Source organism: Pezoporus wallicus, unplaced genomic scaffold (genome assembly GCF_028554395.1).
Source record: "Pezoporus wallicus isolate ANWC-B61680 ecotype Strahan unplaced genomic scaffold, APGP_CSIRO_Pwel_v1 contig_6566, whole genome shotgun sequence".
Classification (NCBI taxonomy): domain Eukaryota; kingdom Metazoa; phylum Chordata; class Aves; order Psittaciformes; family Psittacidae; genus Pezoporus; species Pezoporus wallicus.
Window position 1 is genome coordinate 2074555 of NW_026638763.1, and position 22019 is coordinate 2096573.

The window sequence follows — 22019 nt, forward strand, 5'->3', positions numbered from 1 at the left end:
ATTAGAAAGGAACAAGCGAGGCATCTTCCTGCAGAGATGACCTGGAAGAAGTAAAAAATGACCCAATTCCACATCTCCAGGGCTTAGGAGAGTAAAAGTGAAGGTGCTCAAATGGGAACACAATGAAAGCACCATGCCTTGTGCTCTGCAGAAAGAGGTTTTTGAATGTCAAGATTTATTTCTGCTGGAGGAAGGGTTTCTTTTACCCAAAACATGTATCTGGTTGCATAAGCCAGCAAATTATAGCTATGTGCCATGGGAAAAACACTGCAGCAGAAAAACTGGGAAAGCTCTGAAAAGGATAAAAATGAGATGTCTTCTGCACAAGAGAACAGTCAGAAGTCGTCTTGAGGCACAGCTTTCAAATCCAATGCGGTTCTCATCAATGGACAAATTATACAAGTAGCATATGTGTCTAAATGAGACCTGTTCTTCACAATTATCATGCCTTAATGAAAAGCAGTGTACATTTAGATACCTAAAAATACAGAAAATATATACAATGCACTATCATAAAAAAGGTACAGGCTTTAAAAAAGCACATGGATGTTTTTTTCCTTCAAAATCTCCACTGCAGGTTGGATTATGATTTTTAAAGAAGGGTTTATAACCTTCGATCTCCTTCAGAACACAGAAGGAAAATCCATTCTAGAGTGACTAGAAGAATCACTATATTTTGCAGCAAGAAAGAAATGCCAGGGTTAAAGCAACAACCCAGCAAGCACTGTTTAGGGATTCTTTTTTACTCTCAACTATTATTTTTCTAGTACATGAAGAATATGAACAATTGTCAATCAAGAGATTAAGATCTTGTACAAGCAGAAGGATACATAAGAGCACACATGACCAGAACTATGGCAGGAGTTGAGTTCCCTCCCCATCCAAAACACTTCAAAGCTAAACACTTTATTTGGGATTCGGAGTCTTTAGAAAGCAGCACTGTACTCTGTGTTCATTGTTCTCTACATCTAAAAGCAAACACTCTCCCCAGCTTTCACTACGACAACCTGGGACAAAACCAAAGAAAGTTTTTGATCATAATCTTGATTTATTTATAGGTGACAAGAATGCAATCAACAAGAACAGACATTACCCCTGCCCCAGCACAATTTACATGGCATTTCTATTAACAAAGTACACATACAAAGTAGAAAGGAACTTGCTCTCGAGTTGCTTCTTTTCCTCCCTTCACACTTCCTCTGGGATTACGGCAACATCCTCCCAAGTACAACTGTCTCTAACTCACAGCACACTTAGCAAAAGAAATACCCTGTTATATCTCTGCAATCTAACTATTCTAACACACAAACACACGACCCTTCTTTCAGGCAAAGGTCAGGTACAATCTCCTTGCACCAAGAGCAGAAGAGAGCTGTACACCCCATAAAAAGGCTACTGGAAGCTTGAGGAAGCTGCTGTCAGCAACAGCCTTCCACCAAGGGCTGGATTGTGCTCTGATAAATAGAGGGAAATAACTGTCAATCTCCACCAGTATCAGACCACTGTTCCTTCCTCTGCAAGTAAGGAAGTTTGGAATATTAATGACAGAGGGTTCCACTAAAGCAGCATACACAGATGTCAAGTGATCACAGAACACTAGCACATATAATCATAGAATCAACTAGGCTGGAAAAGACCTTCAAGACCATAAATTCCAACTTTTACCCAAGGACTGCCAAGGCCATCACAAAACAGTATTACTAGATGCTGAAGAACTGCCTGCAAATGCTTTCAAGTCATTCAGGCAAAGTAGAAAAGGAATCGCAGCTGATATCACAAACTAAGTCTTCAGAGGGGCCAAGAAGTTTGAGCTAACATTACCACTTTATGCAATCACTTAATCCAGCAGCTATACATCAATACAAATTTCAGTATGAAGGGAGACCTTAGAGCAGCTCCAGCGCTTAAAGGGGCTACAGGAAACCTGGAGAGGGGCTTTGGACAAGGGCCTGTAGGGACAGGACAAGGGGCATCGCTTTAACCTGCCAGAACAGGGGAGACTGAGATGGGCTCTTAGGCAGAAGCTCTTCCCTGTGAGGGTGCTGAGGTGCTGGCACAGGGTGCCCAGAGAAGCTGTGGCTGCCCCATCCCTGGCAGTGTTCAAGGCCAGGCTGGACACAGGGGCTTGGAGCACCCTGCTCTAGCGGAAGGTGTCACTGCTTGTGGCAGGGGTTAGAACTGGATGAGCTTTAAGGTCCTTTCCAACACAAACCGGGCTGGGAGTCTATGACCTATGATGCACTGCACTAAGGCAGTGCACAATCACTTCAGGTATTTCAGAGGTTTAACATCCTGCAGACCCATAAAGATTCCAGTGGTTAAACACATAGCCAGGACCTAACAAAAGAGAAGCCCACCACAGGATATCTCAGATGACCCACAAACACCAGCGGGGACAACACGGAGCTGTGGCTACCACACGAGAGCACACGAGTGCCAGCAGCTCACTAGCACAGCTCACACATCGCAGGAACAACTCTTGCACAAGCATCAGCACGTGTCAGGTACTGCTTCCTACCGCTTGGGCAGGCATGCAGCAACAGGTTAAACCTGGCCAACAGTTACTAACCCTGCGCTTTTCCCCTGCCTCTGCACCAAAGGTTCCACACTGAACGCAAGGACAACCAACCTGTGAATCATTTCCTAAACCACAGCAGAAGTCAGCCAGAGTATTAAGGTAAAACAATGTCATTTTTGCTCACCTAAACATACTGAAAAGTGCAACATCTGAGGAGCAGACTGAACACTCCCACCCCAGGACCACGGTACTTACAGGCTTTTAACTCTTCTGTTAAAGGCACAGCTTGACAACATAGCAAGGGACAATGAAATAATGAACTGCATGCAGGAAATGCTGCCTCGGTCTCTTTACCCCCTGCGTGCCTTCCTGCCTGTCTGCAGGGTGGGCCACAGCACAGAACCAATACGCAAAAAACCTCACCCCAATCCTATAATGGAAATAAGTATAATTGCCAGCGGTCACAGGAGGACCCCTGTTAGCACCAAACACAAGCACGGAGGTGGAATGGAAGGAACTGTACCTTTTGATGGCAGCAGACCAACAGATCACAGCATCACAGAGTGGTTTGTGTTGGAAGGGACCTTAAACCTCATCCAGCTCCAATCCCTGCCATGACAGGGACACCTTCCATTAGAGCAGGTTGCTCCAAGGCCCTGTGTCCAACCTGGCCTTGAACACTGCCACGGATGGGGCAGCCACAGCTTCTCTGGGCACCCTGTGCCAGCACCTCAGCACCCTCACAGGGAACAACTTTTGCCTACGAGCTCATCTCAATCTCCCCTGTTCTGTCAGGTTAAAGCCATTCCCCTTGTCCTGTCCCTACAGGCCCTTGTCCAAAGCCCCTCTCCAGGTTTCCTGCAGCCCCTTTAGGCACTGGAGCTGCTCTGAGGTCTCCCCTTAAGGAGCCTTCTCTTGTCCAGGCTGAACCAGCCCAGCTCTCTCAGCCTGGCTCCATACAGATGCCTTCATTCCTCACACGGGCTTGAGTACATTGTCAAGCTGAACCCTCAGTCTGGCACTGCAACTTTGCCACCTCTGCTCAGGGGCTCATTAACTACAGAAGTAGAGAGAATTTCACCACGATCCTGCCTGGAAACTTGATACAGGGAAGCTTAAAAACGTTTGGAATTATGAAGAGATCTAAAGCGAGGGGTTTAAGATCGCAGCTGTAATTAAAGACACTTTAAAAGCGGTACTTTCAGACCGTCCAGCCGCACACTAACTGACCGTTCCGTCGCCAGCTCCGCCTCAACACAAAACCAACTCACGGCCATCCCCAAACGCCTCTGAAGGAGCCTCTTCCACACGGGGCCGGCGGTGCAGCCACCTCCCTCAGCGCGGCTGCTCCGCCACCGGGCGGCCCCCCTCCATGCCTGCGACCGAGAGAAGGGCGCAGGCCCTGACCGCCCCGAGCCCCGCTCAGCACTGAGGGCGGGTGCGGAGCCCCGGGCCCACCGCTGCGCCTCAGCGGGAAGGGGAGGACGAGACTCCGGCCGCCCCGCAGGCCCCTCAGCGGGGCCAGGCCCCTGCTCCGAGCGGGCAGCGGAAACCACCGCGCCGGCAGAGCCGAGCCGGGCCGCACCCTGCCCGTACGCCGTTCCCGCCCGCGGTGCCCGGTCCGGGCTCACTCACCCTCCGAGAGCTCCAGCTCCAACTCCGCCAGGCTCTCCCGCACCTCGGGCGGCAGCGGCACCGCCTCCAGGGAGCAGCCGCCGCGCTCCGCCGCCATGGCGCGGCCGAGCAGCGAGCGGGACCCGCCACAGCCACCGCCCAGCGCTGCCGCAGGTGGGGCCGGGGGCGGGCAGCAGAAGGCGGTGCCGCGGAGGGGAGCGGAGCGCCCGGCCCCGCCCCGCCGCCCGGGCCTGGTGCGGCCTGGGCCGCCTCAGCGGGGGGTGCGGGGGCTGCGGGCGGGTTGAGGACAGGCAGCGCCGGGCATGCGGGCGGTCCCAGCGCTTAGAAAGGGGTTCCCTGTCCTGCCGCTGCCCTGCCTGCTGGAGCTGTGGCCCCATCTGAGACACCGAAACTACACTTTGGGGTAAAAAAAACCAAAACTAACCTTTTCTAAAGACAACCACCGTTGAAGGGCGCTGCGGAGGGGAGCAGGAAACGGTTGTTTCGGAGCCTGGGTTGAGGCTTTTCACAGTTCAACCACAGGCTGGTTGCAGGGTGAACACGCGGCAGGACACCAAGATGTGATCTTCCTGCCGCATTCCTCCAGCCCCCCAGAGACTCAGGCAAAGGCAAATACATGGATCTTGGGCTCAGTCCTGACTACAAGGACAGCTCCACCAGTAGCAATAACTCTCCTGCAGCTAGAGTGTGGGGAAGAAGCTTTCTACTAACAGCTCTTGTGGGAAACAGCTCTCTTTGGGGGTGAGCAGGTTCGTGTTGGTGGCAGCAGTGGGGCAGGAGCACTGTGTGCCCTCCCTGGCCTCCGCACCTTTCCCTCCATAGTGCAGTAGTGCAGTCCCTGGCTCCGAGATGGCAGAACAACAACAACAAAGGCACCTCTCTGCTGGCCTTCATTGTGGATGCCGGAGACGGACTGTATTGATAGGACGAGGGGTGATGGTTTCAAACTGAAATAGGGCAAGTTCGGGTTGGATATAAGGAAGAAGCTCTTCCCTGTGAGGGTGCTGAGGTGCTGCCACAGGATGCCCAGGGAAGCTGTGGCTGCCCCATTCCTGGCAGTGTTCAAGGCCAGGCTGGACACAGGGGCTTGGAGCACCCTACTCTAGTGGAAGGTGTCCCTGCCCATGGCAGGGGTTGGAACTGAATGAGCTTTAAGGTCCCTTTTAACCTAAACCAGGCTGGGATTCTATATAGAAAGACCAAGGGGAGGGAGGACTTACTGTAAAGCCAGAAGAGCAACTCCCAAACTCACAGAAGCTCATGTGTAGTATGTTAGCTGTTCTGTTAGTCCAAATGATCCTACTGAAATACTAAAACCCAATGTTAGGAACAGCAAGAAAAGTAAGTAAGCAAGGTAACAAGTAACCACAGAATGTAAGCATTCACTAATAAAATGTCATTTTAATAACTTTTTTTTTTTTACAAGGAGCCCACCTATACACTATAGAAAAATAAACACCAAAGAGACTCTTTGCAACTTACAGTACAGCAAGGCAGGCACACTTCAGCTGTTAATGTAGTCATTTCACATGAGAATGTAAAACACTGTTCTTAGTGAAAAGTAATTTCCTCTTAAAGTACTAAAATATAATAAAAAGTCATATAGAAAAAACGATGCAAAAGCACTGCCATTTATTCAGTTGCACAAGAGGTTGCAAGTGCCTCTGTTATGTATGGACCGACTCAGAAGAAAGCAGTAACTGAGGAAAGGTGTTGCAGTAGGGATCTCAGGAGCATCCTCATCACTTCATGTTCCTCTGGCGAGGAGGGCCTGGAACTTGTCCTAAATGTAAACAAATGAGTATTAGAAACCCATTTGTGTCACAAAGCAACAGGGTGCACTTTGCAGCATGTAATTTCCTCCATGTGCTTCATATGAGCTACCCTGAAAGCAATTCCCATTTTCATGAGCCACTTAGGAACAATACAAACCAAGATTTGGAAGCTTCCCCATCTGCCATAGCAAACTTTCCCCATCAAACCAATGCTCCATCACCCACTTCACACACCACAAACAGGGTTGTGCAGTTCAATTGTACTGCTCTGGTTATGATTTAACACACGTTCTGTTGCTGGAGAAAGTGTTGTCATTGAGTAGATGTTTTAAAGTCCATTAGTTCTGCTCACAGCATTGTTATAAAGGCTGCAGCATTGCTCTGTAGTTCCTGACATTCTGTAATTACTGACATCATTCTGGAGACATGGAAATTCCTGACGTGATAGGCATTTTCCACACAGAATTGCTATTAATAGTGTGCCAGTCGTGGAATACTTATTCCATGCTTACCATAAAGCAAAACACCTTATTTCTATAAATGCTGTCAGGTTTCAATTCCAACATTTGTTTCCCTATCTGCCATAAATAACTGCCGTATCTGGGGGAGGGGGAAGAGACAAACAAAAAACCCCAAACCCACAAAGTCATGGAATTAAGGTTTCTAGGCAAAATCCTGCTAAGAACAATGTCAGGAGTTCCCTTATGGAAGTGTCACTGTAGCTGCTGAGTTTAGTGATGTAAGCAAGACCAGGATATTTATTAGCTCAACTCAGGCAGAAACACAGGCGGTTTTTCAGCCCTTCCCCAGAGCTGTTGTCCAGCCATACCAGGCTCCTGGGTTCAATGCTGACAGCCAAGCTCCTCTCTTCCTAGAGAAACACATCATTTTAACATTTAATCTCTTAACACTAAAGGATGTGTTAGGAATGCAATGTGTGATCATTCAAAATTTGCCTTGGAAGGTAATTTAATCAGCATTATTTTTCTAAAAGCAGTTAAGTCTGATTGCTTGCCTGGAGATCAAGGACCATAGTGATCCAAAAGTAGCCTCACGAAGTAAAAGCTGACTGTGGGGATGAGCAGCCAGAAGTAATGTGGAGAAGGAACCAGCAATAGCAAAGGGATAAAGGTTGGATCAAAACACTGATGGCATTACCTGACCTGGTGGCCCACATTAGCTCAGACCAGGGAACAACATAAACCTGGATGAGTGAAGCAAGCTTTGGGATAGATGCACCGAAGTCCCTGGAGGAGCAGCTGTCAGCAGGCTCCCCAGGAGCCTCCACACCTTACTTCTGTGATACAAGACTAGAACATTAAATAATTCAGTCTAGAATTTAGGTGGGAGGTTTCTAAGTAGCAAAGTTAAGTGCCACTACAATCCTGTGTGTGCTCTTCAATCAATTTTAGGATTAGATACCTGTTTTTACTAGCCAATTTTTGTTTAATCTGTTATGGAATACAAGGAAGTGATAAATGAGGAAAGTATTATAGTGTGTACTGCAGGGAAGGCCCTGTTCAGCTATTGCAGTGATTCTCTTTGACTTTAAAGTCGTGTAGAGAGCTAATTTGCTTTATTTAAATTGCAACACTTGCTTATTTAGACTTGATAACAGGAGGGAAATGGAAATCACATGAAATTATTCAGCCTCATCTCTGGAGAATTTCCCTAAGAACTCCTTTTGAGACATGCTATGGTTTTAGATACGAGTCACAAAATGTTTTCATTTCAGAGATTAATCCCTCTCCCACTCAATAATTATTCCTTAAAATGATGCTCTTCACATGCTACCAGTGTCATAGGCAATACAGGAAGAACACTGCAAAAAGCAGGGGAAGAGGTTGTTCTCACCTGGGTGCATACCCCCCAGTCTTTGCTGGATAACCTCCAGGCGATGGATGTATTCCGTTAGTGATCGTTCAGGATCCTCAGTAGGCACAAGTGACTTTTCTGAACCCGAACTTGTGGATGGATGCAGTCTTAAAAGGAAAACAAATTACTTTCTTCGCATGCTATACCCTCAAATATAATAGTTACATTCATAAAGGCAGCAACTCAGTGCAAAGCAAACTCGAACAACAGTAAAAGCCGCCACCACCACCAAAGAGTTACATTTAAAACTGGGCAGCTTTGTATACAGGGGAGTCAAAAGAACTGGTGTATCTATGGTGTATCTATGAATATCTCTCTAGGTTTATGCAACACAAAGTACCTCAGGTAAGAAAGCTGCAGTCAGAGGCAAGCCCAAATGGCCAAGTGAGAAGACCCACTTCTGCAGAGAGAGAAGGACTGAAGAGGAGCGTGCTGCATCCAGGCATGTATGCTCTGTTCAGCAGGTAAAATGCTATCTTGAACGACAAGGTGGAAAAGGGGGACCCTGCAGATGCTAACACTGTGTTTCCTTTCTGGACATTAACAAACTGCAAAAATTAGCAAAACTACATACTGGAGGGGATACTGTGCAAACACACTGCTATTTGGAGTTAGGATTTATTCCTTCACCCTGCACCTTTGGATTAGTGGAAGTTGGCTCTTATCCATCCCTTCCTTCCATACAGCTTTGCCAGGAATAAAAGGGAGCAATAGGTAACGTTTAACCCATCTCAAATCCACGTCAGCCTTGAGTTGCCACTAACCCAGTCACAGTGGGTAATCAGTCAGGGCCTGCTGTTATTAGTATCCTTGTTCCATACAATACACGACTTTTCATGATAGGTCAGCTGCCAGCTTCTGTTTGTGGCTGTCAGACCCAGACACATGCCATGACAGAAGAAGAGGATGGGGTAGATGAAGTCCTCTGGGAAATGCTGGCAGGTCTCATGATTGTCCAGAATGTTTTGCTAAACTCTGCGAAGCAGAACAGTAGCTGTCCTTCGTGACAAGCACCATCCAGCCCCCAAATCAGTCAGCAGTGTTAAAAACTAGAAATAATTTGGAGCATCTTCTGTCTTTGGTACCTCTGTATCACCACAGCTACTTCCTTGCTATTCTTTTTGTCTTCACGAAGGAAATTCTTGCCTACTGATTGAAGTTTCTAATTTATCAAGGAGGTGAGGAGGCAAACAACACATCCCAAGCTGACAGGACTGAGAGCACCTACCTGCCTTCCACATCAACTCCTGCAAATCCTGACTTCAAGGAGGAAGACAGGTATGAGGAGGAGTGCTCTGGGAGATCCTACACCCAGTAATGGGCTATGCAGTGGCCAAGGTTACCCTGGGTTCCAGGAGAGCCTGGGACTGGAAAGGTCAGTGATGAGTGAAGGGCACCTTACAGCTCAGGCATTCTCTCAGTGGCACTGTGCAGAATGTCACCTGTGAATCCAGCCCAGTGACAAGCAGCTGGGGTTGGATTTCTGTGCAGAACTGGCCATAATTCATGAAAAACTGTAACTGCAAACACCCCACAAGAGCTCCAGCTCTCATTCTGCGCATCCCAGGGGTTGACAGCGGCTAACACTAATGCAGTGCTGTCATAAGGTAGGGGAGCCACTTCCACAGGGTGCTCAAAAATGAATCTCCAACTTGGACAGCAAAGGCAATAAGAATTACCCCTCACAGAATGCTGACAAACACAGAATCCCAGACTGGTTTGGGTTGGAAGGGATCTTAAACTCATCCAGTTCCAGTGCCCTACCACAGGCAGGGACACCTTCCACTAGAGCAGGGTGCTCCAAGCTCCATCCAACCTGGCCATTGTAAATACTGTAGCCTGTCCACATTAACCTGGGGAACACCACTAGGAATGGTCTCAGTCCAGGAATGTCGGTGTGCTTAAAGCACATGAGAAGTTTTCTCCTGTAAACATCCTGAAAGAAATAAACTGTTTCCCAGATGTAAGAAAACAAATCCCTCTTCTAGTTCCAGTGCCTCCTCCAGGCAGTGGTTATGTTTTGGAAAGCCTGTCCGTTGGTGTGGTGCAGCAGAGGCAGTGACCATGGACTGACCTGCGGGGTAGGCGGTGGGATGCTCTGGGGCAGGGGGTCCCCGACCTTGTGGAGCTGGTTCTGGGGCGCAGCCCGGTGTCCCGGGTAGGGGGGGAGCTCACGGCTGGGGGCTGCAGCTCATCCAGGACCTCAGTTCTAGCTCCAGGGGCTGTGTTAAATAGGAAACAGTTCAAAACACACATGCTGGGAATCATCATAAACGTTAGGCTATCATAACCATAACCACTAAACCCCATGGGAATTACTGCACAATTAAACTGTATTTAAGCTGCATTTAAAACCAAACACACTTTCTACAGCTAACTGCTTTTTTGGTTTGGTTTCTGTTTGTTTTAACCAGATTTCGCAAAAGTTTTGCATTTCACTCTCAAACAACTGCTTCCTGCAGATGGAGAACTCGCCCTTTGTTCTTACTCCAGACTTGGTTTCTCACTAGCCGTTGCTACATCCACACAGAAGATGTCCCAATGGCTGAGATCAGCAAAATACTCTATTTTCGTTAAACTTAGTTCTTCTTGTTTGCTCTAAGTACATGTTACAGTTGAATTACACTGCCCGACTCTAGAGACAGCACAGAAACGAGATAGGGTTTGTTGGGTTTGGTGAAGGTTTGGGAAGGGCAGGGGGTGTTTTGTTTTCATTAAAACAGAAAAACCCCTTCAGAGAAGTCCTTTAACTCACAAAAAACCTCAAAACCAAACCCAAATATTATTTTTATGAAGCTGCCAGGATGCTGTTTTGCAGTGAGGCAGAAGTTCAGCAGGGGTTTCAGGACTCAAGTGTCATAATGAACCGCACCACAGTGGTTCAAAGAATTCCAGACTGGTTTGTGTTGGAGGGGACCTTAAAGCTCATCCAGTTCCCACCTCCTGCCATGGTCAGGGACACCTTCCACTAGAGCAGGTTGCTCCAAGCCCCTGTGTCCAACCTGGCCTTGAACACTGCCAGGGATGGGGCAGCCACAGCTTCTCTGGGCACCCTGTGCCAGCACCTCAGCACCCTCACAGGGAAGAGCTTCTGCCTAAGAGCTCATCTCAATCTCCCCTGTTCTGGCAGGTTAAAGCCATTCCCCTTGGCCTGTCCCAGTGTTAACAGGTGAACAGATTTTGCCACTTCTATGGGTGTGTTTTGGGGTTTGTTTTTAAATGCAATGCATCACTAAAGAGAAATTATGACTAAAACAAAGTACCGAAAGGCTTACCTGTGTAACCTTCTGTACTGTGAGCAATGGTTTCAGCCTGTGTGCTCTTCCTGCCAACTTTGTTCCACTTCTTCACCAAAAACTTTAACCTTGGTAACAAAAGAAATTTGGGCAATCATTAAAAATAAGTCAAAATACACTGAATTTTAATGTTAAACTTTGCTGGCATCAAAATAAGAATCCTTGCAGGAATGGAGGAAACATTGTTCAACTTTGGTCATTAGAGTGAAGGGTCATCCCATTTTACTTTGCAATGCTCCTCTACCTTTTGGAAAGGTTTGCTTGTTTTGGCACTGCTCCTGCACTGTCCCTCATTTCCAGAGTTCTGTGGCAGCTCTTCCTGACTAGGAGAAGTAATTTGGAGGTCAATGTTTCTACATCCTTTGATATCACAATCACAGCATCCATGTAAAAGACAAGAGCTGAAAGACACTCTGTGACATCTGAAAGTCTTAAACTTGGTAGTAATCATTTTTACTGGACAAGGAAATTGCACAGAAGTAACCCACTTACATTTCATAGAATCCCAGCCTGGTTTGAGTTGGAAGGGACCTTAAAGCTCATCCAGTTCCAACGCCCTCTGCCACAGGCAGGGACACCTTCCACCAGAGAAGGTTGCTCCAAGGCCCTGTGTCCAACCTGGCCTTGAACACTGCCAGGGATGGGGCAGCCACAGCTTCTCTGGGCACCCTGTGCCAGTGCCTCAGCACCCTCACAGGGAAGAGCATCTTCCTAAGAGCTCATCTCAATCTCCCCTGTTCTGGCAGGTTAAAGCCATTCCCCCTTGGCCTGTCCCTACAGGCCCTTATCCAAAGCCCCTCTCCAGGTTTTCTGTAGCCCCTTTAGGCACTGGAGCTGCTCTGAGGTCTCCCCTTGAGGAGCCTTCTCTTGTCCAGGCTGAACCAGCCCAGCTCTCTCAGCCTGGCTCCAGAGCAGAGCTGCTCCAGCCCTCACAGCACCTCCATGGCCTCCTCTGGACTCTCTCCACATCCCTCTTGGGCTGTTTCCCCAGAGCTGGATCAGAACTGCAGGGGGGGTCTCCCCAGAGCACAGCAGAGGGGGAGAATCCCCTCCCTGAGCTGCTGCTCATGCTCTGGGGGTGCAGCCCAACACATGGGGGGGTTCTGGGCTCAAGGACACACTGAAGCCAGGTCATGGGAAGCTTCTCATTGACCAACACCCTCAAGTTCATCTCCTCTGGGATGCTCCATCCAGTCTCTCTCAGCCTGTGTTTCACTTGGGATTGCCCCAACTCCAGGGCAGGACCTTGCATTTGGCCTTGTTGAACTTCATGAGGTTCATGTAGTCCCACCTCTCCAGCCTGTCCAGGTCCCTCTGGATGGCATAAAGATGATGGCATTTAAAACTATTCTTTTCGTTAAATGGTCTCAAAACCCATTACGAAATGGCATATTGTCCCAAGTACAGTTAACAAAACCCATCTGATAGTAAGTGACAGAACATGATAGACTCAAACCCCGTTAAACACAGGCTACCAGATTCAAGACGGGAAAAACCATCACTGTTGAGACGATCACATCCTGAAACAAGACAGACTATTCAGTGAGTCCAAATAGATAAGGATCAGACCTGAAAGGAAAACAGTTTGTAATGGATGTGCACTGAATCTCAACTGGATTGCTGCTGGGTATCCCTTAGGACAGAAACAGCTTTGTATCAGTCTATAGTTTAGTACACATCCAAGTTAGCACTGACTTTGCAATAGCAGTTTAGCCAAAGTTATAGCTAACAAGTCATAGAACCATGGAATGTTTTGGCTGGAAGGAACCTTAAAGATATCTAGTTTCAGCCCCCTGCCACAGGTGGGGACCCAGGTCACAAGAATGGGAGTCTTGCATGATATCCCTCCACCAGTTTAAATTAGTTTTGGAGGTAACTTTTGCTTAATAGTAATCTAGGATAAGCCACAGGAACTCTACTTTTTTAAAATTCCCATGAAAATATCACGTAAGAGAGACAGTGTTTTGGCTTTACCTTGATATGGCAATGATTGCCCTGGCTGCACATCTGAACTTGGTAAAAGGACGGGAACGTGATCCAGAAAGCTGCAGGTCTGCAGGCGAGGGGTAGATTCCCATGCGTGCTATTAGGGAGAGGGTGGCTTGTTCACAGTCCTGAAAACCACCGAGAAGCAGCAAAAGGTATTTCTTCTGATAAACCAAAGCCTTTCTAAAGCTCTCTGCTCTGAGGTACTTCCTATATAATCTCTGCAACTGGAGAAAAAGCAAAAACAGGAAACAAAAATAAATCCAATCTGTTAAGATCTGGCTACAGAAAGCTCAGAAAAGTTAGTAGCTTTTCCCAGCAGCATCTCCCACAATACAGGTATCTAAAACCCGTGGCTTTACCAAAATATAGAAAGATAATTTATAATTATCAAGCATGGAAGCAGTGCAAGTTTCTCTCTACTCTGCTCTCATGAGACCTCACGTGGAGTATTGTGTACAGTTCTGGTATCCTCAATATAAAAAGGACATGGAACTGTTGGAACAAGTCCGGAGGAGGCCACAAGGATGATCAGGGGACTGGAGCACCTCCTGTATGAAGACAGGCTGAGAAAGTTGGGGCTGTTCAGCCTGGAGAAGAGAAGGCTGGGTGGAGACCTCATAGCAGCCTTCCAGTATCTGAAAGGGGCCTATAAGGATGCTGGAGAGGGACTCTTCATTAGCGACTGTAGTGACAGGACAAGGGGTGATGGGTTCAAACTTAAACAGGGAAAGTTTAGATTGGATATAAGGAGGAAGTTCTTTACTGTTAGGGTGGTGAGGCACTGGAATGAGCTGCCCAAGGAAGCTGTGAATGCTGGTGGTGTTCAAGACCAGGTTGGACAGAGCCTTGGATGGCATGGTTTAGTGTGAGGTGGCCCTGCCCATGGCAGGGGGGTTGCAACTAGATGATCTTACGGTCCTTTCCAACCCCGACTATTCTATGATTCTCAGTGTAATTCTGAGCAAGTATTTGTGTCACAGCCACCATGGCTCAGCCAGTTTTGGTGCAATGCCATGGTATGACACTCCTGCAGTGGACACCACACATAGAGGCTTGTACTAAGTCTAATGAATTTGTGTATATCTGTGTAGTCTTGGCTAGGCTAGAAAGTTTTGGCCTGGTTACTGCTTGGTGTGCAAAACACCAACCACAACCAAGTTGTCTTCACATAGAACGCTGATATCATGGGCACAAGGGCAGCAGGAAGGATTCTGTATGTAGATAAAAAGCCCCCACGTTTGGAGTGTCAAACTGCCTTAGCTCTCCTGAAGGTTTCAAAGCAACACGGTCATATCTGAAACTCTAAACCAGTGTAACTCTTAACAAAAAAATTAACATCTGCTTTAAATATTAAGCAGAAAACACACTGGGATAAGTGCCCATCAGGCTTGATGATTATCAAATGTGTCACAGGAATAAAAAGTATTTAAGATTGGTGAGGGCAGATTAATAATAACGGATGTTGGATATTTTCATGCTTGGACATTAAGTCTGACTCTCCCTCTCCTTTAAGAGTAGCAATTAGTTCCACAGACCTTGGTTACTTTGGGTGCACGTTCCTGTCTAACACCAAGGAAGTTACAAAGGAGCTTCTCTGATGAGGTATATAGGGAAAGGTGTTCCTAATTTAATATGCAGTGTGTAAAACTGTTCATCTATAAAGACACCTTTTCAGATAGCAACTGAAGCCTACAGCAAATAAGTGAAACCTAAATGCCATAATCTGACACATATATCTCCAGAAATCCAAGCTGTCCACTTCCTGGCTCCTCTGCAACAGGAAGTTTTATTATCATCTTTATCAAAAGAAATAAAATAGAATTACTAAATTACCTGTCCTACATGTGACATTAATGCCTTAGGCAATGCCTAAAGAACAGTACTACCAAGAACTAAACTCCCCAGAGGTTTTTATGATCCTGAGCTGGTAACAGTTCTCACACAGCAAAGCTGTACAATAGGCAAGATGGTGAGAGCAAACCATGCGTCAAAGGTTGAAATGACATGCCAAAGCCTGTGGCACTGCTCACTCCCCAAGCTCCAGACAGCCCCTTTGCTGGCCATCATGAGAATTTTACCTTAGGACTGGAAGTTTCTACCAGTGGTTTATTTGCAATTCCAGCACTGGCTTTAGCCAGTTCTGATTCAGCCTGTTTCAGAGCTTTCTGCAAAATGTTCCTCTCTTGCTGCCAGGATTCTCTTTCCAGTTCTTGAACAGAGTTGGTATCACACGTAGATCTGATCTAAAAAAAGAAACCCAAAGGAAGTGAGCTGTGATGGGGTTTGCATATTACTCCCACAGCAAACCTCTCAAAGAGAGTAATAAGCTAACTTGATGGACAAAAACTGTGAAGATAACTAGACTGAAAACCAGCAGTGGCATTCAGGCGTTAAATGATAGGCTGGGCAGCTGAAGCACACAAGTAGCCTTTCTTAAGAAGGATCAAAGCAATTGTTAATCAAGCTATCTCTTCACTATCGATCTGAGTGGCTGTACAGGAATCCTATTCCCTTTAGTAGAAGTCTTCTCAACACTTGGAAACTGAGAGAGCTGGGCTTGTTCAGCCCGAAGAAGAGAAGGCTCCTTATGCGGAGACGTCAGAGCAGCTCTAGTGCCTAAAGAGGCTGCAGAAAACCTGGAGAGGGGCTTTGGACAAGGGCCTGTAGGGACAGGACAAGGGGAATGGCTTTAACCTGACAGAACAGGGGAGATGGAGATGGAGATGAGCTTTTAGGCAGAAGCTCTTCCCTGTGAGGGTGCTGAGGCACTGGCACAGGGTGCCCAGAGAAGCTGTGGCTGCCCCATCCCTGGCAGTGTTCAAGGCCAGGTTGGACACAGGGCCTTGGAGCAACCTGCTCTAGTGGAAGGTGCCCCTGCCCGTGGCAGGGGTTGGAACTGGATGAGCTTTAAGGCCCTTTCCAACCCAACCCATTCCATGATTGTATGAAATGCTCTCTACTTCTCAGCATATTTGAGTTGAATGATGCTTCAAGAATCTATCACTACCCTCAGTACCATTTTGAAATTAGGCATTGATTTCTGTCCAAGTTAAACTTTTGTCCTGTACTTATCATCTAATTCACAGATGTTCTATACAATTTCATTTTTTCCACTGAACCTTTTTTATCCTGAAGGATGCATTTCCCTTTGTATGTCCTTCACCGGCATAGCGGCTGTGCCACAGCACACATTGAGATGAGACTGAAGAGTGCTTTGAGAATGAGGGCAGAGATAAGGACTTCAGGTACAAAATACACTTCAGATAGATAAGTATTATTAAAAATAGTTCAAACATGGGAAAAAAAAAAATGTGTATCATACTCAAAGGGAGGTAAGCTGCTCTATATTGGACTCCTCAGCAAGCATCCCAGTGAGGATCATGGTCCCACCATCCTAGGGACCTACAGACCCACAAAAGCTCAGTTTGAAGGTGGTAACAGATACTTGTAATATCTGAAGGAATTCCACATGATTCATCTATGCAGTTGATTCTACTGCACCAGTTGGCTTTTGACTGACCAGTTGACTCCATATTCACCTTGGCAAGGGTTTTCCCTTTTGGCATTTGACACTTTCCCTGTCTAATAGTCCCACACTATCACAACTCAAGGAGGTAACAGCAGTATATTCCTTTGGTCTCCAGAGCATGTTGTTCAGTATCTTAAAGGAAAGAGAAATTCAGGGAGGAAATTGAAGCAAAAGGTGATTCTGGAAAAGAAATCAAAGAAGAGGGCAGAGGGAAGGGAACATTTGTGCCCACAGAAGCATTGATACCAAGATGGGTTTTGCTGCCTAAGCTATACATCTTTAGAGTGCTCCACTAAACTTCTTCTGTGAAACAAAACAAAAGAAATTGGAAAACTTGAGTCCCTTTATTTTAGTGTGGCCATAGTCCCTAGAGGAGCCAATTGCAAAGAGTGGTCCAACAAGAGAAGGAACTGCTATTCTGAATGGCATTCCTGGGCGTAATGTGATGAGAGCCTGGAAAACCTAAATGTTGTGAAAAGCATTTGGAACAGAGTTGGTAATGCAGAAGACCTAACAGTATCAGAGGAAAAACAAACAACTCAAACTATTTTTCTTTACCAGTAGAGTAATAACTTAGAGGGAGCAGAGCCAGAAAAACAGCTCAGGTCTGGAGGGAGTTTTGCTAAGTCCAATTTATACAGAGCCATAAGGTTGTCTCGTCCCCCCCCACAGGCTCTCTGAGCATTTTGTCCACAGCAGAGAGCTCTAAAGCTTTTTGAGAGGAAGGCTTAACCAAAATAACTCCATGGACACTCCCCAGGGAAGAGGTCACATCCCTCTCCTCAAGGCTGGAGATGATCCATTTGGCAACCACCTAAATGGCTGCACAGGTGACATAACAGAAGTATTTATTGTGTTTTGTAAGCAGTTAAGACACAGGCAGAGCTTGCACCCTGCCAAAGCAGCTTGTCATACATCTTGTGTTACAGAGTATGTGACAACCACATGAGTTACAAAAGCCTCTTCCTGTACCAGAGACAGACAGAACTATTTCCCAATGGTGTGATTTCTGGGGATCTGCTATCCAGCAGGTGAATGAATAGAGAGAGGCAGAATCAAACAGGAGCCAGGACCGTTAGGTAGCCCTAAATTCCCAAATTTTGGCTGAAATGTGGTTGGAGATCTCTATTATGAGGGAAAGACATAAATCATAGGGCAAAGTCATCTGGTGAACAAGATGGAATCTAAAATACTGAAGTTTTTATAATGTATTTCGTATCAGTAGACCGGGCCTCACTCTTTGACAACCCCTAGACTAGCATAAAGCATTTGCAATACTGCAGACATCAGTCAGAATAGGCCTCTTGAGATGACAAACCACTCCTGGACTTCCTGAAAAGGAGTTGACAGTTCACTGAAAACCAACTGTCTCTGGATGCATCCAGAAGCAGCAGCCACACATTCCAGGGATTGATACCCTTGGATGTATTATTGTGTGTCTAGGAAGAAAGACACCATTAGAAGCAGGCTTTGCAGTATAACAAAAAGCAACTATATGTTCATATAGTGACAATGTGAGGACATCTTTTTTTCCACCCCCAAGGCAAAAAATTATTTTCCTCAGGATGTTTTACTGAAAAAGAAAGGGAAGGAAGTCAATCAATCAACTGATGTGTATGCTGCAATCCAAAGAATACAGAACTTACTGATGATCAACATAGAGATGCTGTTTTCCTTACCTGAGATGCAGGAGGAGACAATAAATCTGATTTTAGTTCCTTTAATGTCTGCAGTAAAGAGGCTACAGCTTCATCACTTGATATAGGCCAATCATTGATTGTTCTGTCAAACAGAAATACTTTTTCAGTATCAGGGTGATCTGTAGTAATGTGAAAGTATATTTGATTCCTCCTCCCTACTGGATACCCTTGAAGTTTTGAGGCTGTATTTATGTACTCTTCATCACACAAACTACTATGAATGCACACAGAAATGAGCAAGTTTTGTTAATTTTTAAGAGTAGCATTTCTAATTACTGCTGCACAGGATTTATTCAGAAGGCTGTACTTTACACCAGTCTGAAATTCTACCATGCAAATTCAGGCTGCAGCAAAACACCACCAGTATCTTACTCTGCTCCCAAAGAAATAAGAAATTAAATGCTACTTGGCCATTCATTCCTGACCCTTTGTTTTTCCCTGCCATGCTCAATGGAGTTTCCCATTCTACCCATGCAGATGTGTTGATGAGCCTGCTGTCTTGATTGCTCTCTAATCACACTGCTGCAGCTGCCAAACTACCAACCAACTCTTTCCAGTAGGTGTTAAGCAGGGTTGCTTCAAAGATCTAGTTCAGGCACAGGCACACAAGATTCTAAGGGGAATGGCTGCAGTGGATGGCGATAACCAGTCTGCTACCACCGCAAAAGCATGGTCTCACACAAGGCTGAGTCTTGGAAGCAAAAACACTGCTCGCTCTCTTCAGCACAGGGCTCTCAGCCATGACCCACACAAGTTCATAAGCAAAGTGGAAAGCAAATGCCTATTTTATTAACTACTCACTTATCAACGGTTTTATCTATGAACTCGTTCAGGTGCACAGCTACAGAAAGCAGCTGCTGCCTTATCTTCTCTAGCTGTTGCTGCTGCTGTTGCAAATGTGGTTTCTCAGTTTCTTTTGTCATGGCCTGTTTCACGTTTCGATCTTTCTTTGAGGTACACGACAGTTCTTGCTGATGGCTGAGTGACAGATGACTGCGTTCTTCTAATATTGCCAGTGCTCCCTGCAGTTCCTTAATTCTTTGTTCATCCCTCTGATGTTGCTGTTCCAAGTTCTGCTGTTAGAACAGAATAAGGAGTAGGCAATTGCACCATATGCATACACACACATATGCAAATATATATATGTATATGAGTGGGTTTTGGTTTTGTTTTGATATACACACACACAGACGGCAAGTAAAAGCATCCCACCTAACTATCTGTATCCAGCGTATCCATCCCAGTGCTCCTTAACTCACAGACCACTCTTAGGGGAAGGGCCACCAGGAAGCCATTCAATGACTCTGGAATAGGCATTTTTCTCCATCCATTTTCAGATGTGGTGACTGAGAAGCCTCCAGAGAGCCTGCAAAGCCCCCCTCCTTCCCTAACGAAAGCCAAGGAGTTGAGAAACAAGAAGGGCAAAATCCAGACTGCTGCAAACCATAATTAGGAGCCTAGCTGAAAATAAGGGTAATGACATGAAATCTAATTCAGTGCCATTCTGTGTTTAAGCCATATCCTTCTTCATCTGTTAACAACTGTCAATTCCAAGCATAGGCTAAGATGTAAAGATCAGCTTCTGTCAACAGCAAACCCAGATACAACTCCCTGAAAACAGCTGTATTTGAGCTCTTTTCCTGCATTTCTCATCTAATGTGTTTTTCAGAAAGCTTTGTTTCAAGGGAAGGAAACATTTCCATTAAAAAACACCACCCACAGCGTTAAATCCCAGTTTGTGGCTATTTCAGTGTAAGGCAAAGCTTGCAGAGCTTTCTCACCAGTCTCTCTTGATCTCTTTGCCAGCTCTTCTGCTTCTCTACCTCTGTGTGTTGCTGCTGTCTCCTTTCTCTGTCTCTCTCCTCTTTCTTGTTTTTATCTTGCTCTTTCATGGCCTTGTAGAGCAACTGCAGTTGTTCCCAGTCAGCTTTCAGCTTTGCCTCCCTCTCCTTCTGGGCCTCTAAGGACCGGATTACCTCTTGCTTTTGAGCCTGGAGAGATTCCAGCATAGCTCGTAACTTGTCATTGACTTCTCTCTCCTTCTGCGTTTCTTCACAGCACATCTGTACCTCAGCCTCCAGCTGCCTTTTGGAACGAATGGCCTTCTGGTGCATCTTCTCAATAATAGCAGCTAGCTCCATGCTTCGGGACCTTTCTTCTTCCAGCTGGGCTTGGAGCTCTCGAACAAAGGCTTGCTCCAGCAGTGACTCCCTGTACTGACAAGAAGCACCTTCCTTCACTCTCACGCTCAACTGTTCTGTCAAAACACGTTCGTGATTCAAGGAATTCAGGAGCTCCAAAGAGCGGTTTTTCTCAGCATCCAGATTTTTCTGGAGCTCTGACAGCTTGGCCTGTTCCTGGGCCAGCAATGCTTCACAGCGGGAGTGCTCAATCTGAAGTTCCTTGCGGAGATTATCACTGACTGCTTGCTCGTGCTCCAAGGAAACCGCCAGCTGGCTCTTCTGCATCAACTGCAGCTCCAAGGCAGCCTGCAGCTCCTGTTCAAAGGGGGAAGCACAGACAGTGTGGGGCTGGCTGGCATTCGGCAATTTCCAGCTTCCTGTTTTATCCAGGAAGACTGAACTAAAGTAGTTCAGGTATAAAACCCCAATTAATTTAAAATGGCAAGTTTAAGTTTCTAATTACAAGTGCCAGAAGCATGGGGAGACCTTAGAGCAGCTCCCAGTGCCTAAAGGAACCGACATGCAACCTGGAGAGGGACTTTGGGCAAGGGCCTGTAGGGACAGGCCAAGGGAAATGGCTTTGACCTGCCAGAACAGGGGAGATTGAGATGAGCTCTTAGGCAGAAGCTCTTCCCTGTGAGGGTGCTGAGGCGCTGGCACAGGATGCCCAGAGAAGCTGTGGCTGCCCCATCCCTGGCAGTGTTCAAGGCCAGGTTGGACACAGGGGCTTGGAGCAACCTGCTCTAGTGGAAGGTGTCCTTGCCTGTGGCAGGAGGTGGGAACTGGATGAGCTTTAAGGTCCCTTCCAGCCTTACCCAGGCTGGGATTCAATGACACCAAGTAACAAAACCAAATATGTAATGTTAAAATATCATCTTCAACTAGCAAGACCTTCAATTAGTGAGGAATCACTCAATCCCCTTAAGTTACATCTGAAGCAGAAATAACCCATGTTGATTTAAAAAGACTGAAAAATCTAAGCAGTAAGAGTAGCTGTAAAACCTCTGGATTTTACAGCCCATCTGCTTAAAGCACACAGTACAGACAGATAAAAATAATCCATCCCCAGACCCATTTTGGGAACCAGCCTTTCTTCAGAAGGAAAAGCAGCAATGAAGGGGCAGTCCCAGGGTGTTTGCAGACAGTCAGAGCTGACCTGTCTTCTCATCTGGTAGAAAGCCAGGTCAGATTCTAAGTGGCATTAGCTTTTTATAGGCATGCTAGAAGGGATGATTTGGGAATGCAAGACTGCAGAGATGTGAACTGGGAATCTGTTGCACAGCTATACCTAGGGCAATGCACTTTCTCTTTGCCTTGACTAAAATGGGCCCCGCCTCCCCTGCATGAGCTTCACTTTTAAAAGCTGGAGGACGTTAGTGCCATGTGCTACCATGTAAGTAGTAACAAAAATCCCAACAAAACCCACCCACAAACCTAAACACCTATAAGAAAGATGATGTGAGAGGCCAAACTACAAGGAATAGAGGCAGAATTGTGTTTCCTCACCTAAGGCATCAAA

At 46.4% G+C, this 22019-nt stretch overlaps 2 protein-coding genes across 12 annotated transcripts in view; both read right to left on the reverse strand.

Annotated features, from left to right (window-relative positions):
- The window catches only part of DIP2A (disco interacting protein 2 homolog A), a 99604-nt gene extending 95293 nt beyond the window's left edge, over positions 1 to 4311 (reverse strand). For all 5 annotated transcript variants that reach the window (XR_008972521.1, XM_057412331.1, XM_057412330.1 and 2 more), the window contains exon 1: positions 4154 to 4311. Coding sequence is in view for 4 of the 5 variants with exons in the window: in XM_057412331.1 (XP_057268314.1) it covers positions 4154 to 4250 (97 nt within the window). In the remaining variant the exon portion in view is untranslated. The remainder of the gene's footprint in view (positions 1 to 4153) is intronic.
- A 1217-nt stretch (positions 4312 to 5528) lies between these two features.
- PCNT (pericentrin) overlaps positions 5529 to 22019 on the reverse strand; it is an 89016-nt gene continuing 72525 nt past the window's right edge. For 6 of the 7 annotated variants that reach the window (XM_057412321.1, XM_057412324.1, XM_057412322.1 and 3 more), the window contains 9 exons: positions 20099 to 20815; positions 19119 to 19393; positions 18297 to 18399; positions 15167 to 15331; positions 13074 to 13312; positions 11079 to 11167; positions 9878 to 10025; positions 7783 to 7910; positions 5529 to 5936 (listed from right to left, as the gene is read on the reverse strand). In XM_057412321.1, the coding sequence (XP_057268304.1) occupies positions 5896 to 5936; positions 7783 to 7910; positions 9878 to 10025; positions 11079 to 11167; positions 13074 to 13312; positions 15167 to 15331; positions 18297 to 18399; positions 19119 to 19393; positions 20099 to 20815 (1905 nt within the window). In that variant the 3' untranslated portion in view covers positions 5529 to 5895. The remainder of the gene's footprint in view (positions 5937 to 7782; positions 7911 to 9877; positions 10026 to 11078; positions 11168 to 13073; positions 13313 to 15166; positions 15332 to 18296; positions 18400 to 19118; positions 19394 to 20098; positions 20816 to 22019) is intronic. The other variant, XM_057412323.1, reaches the window with a different exon arrangement.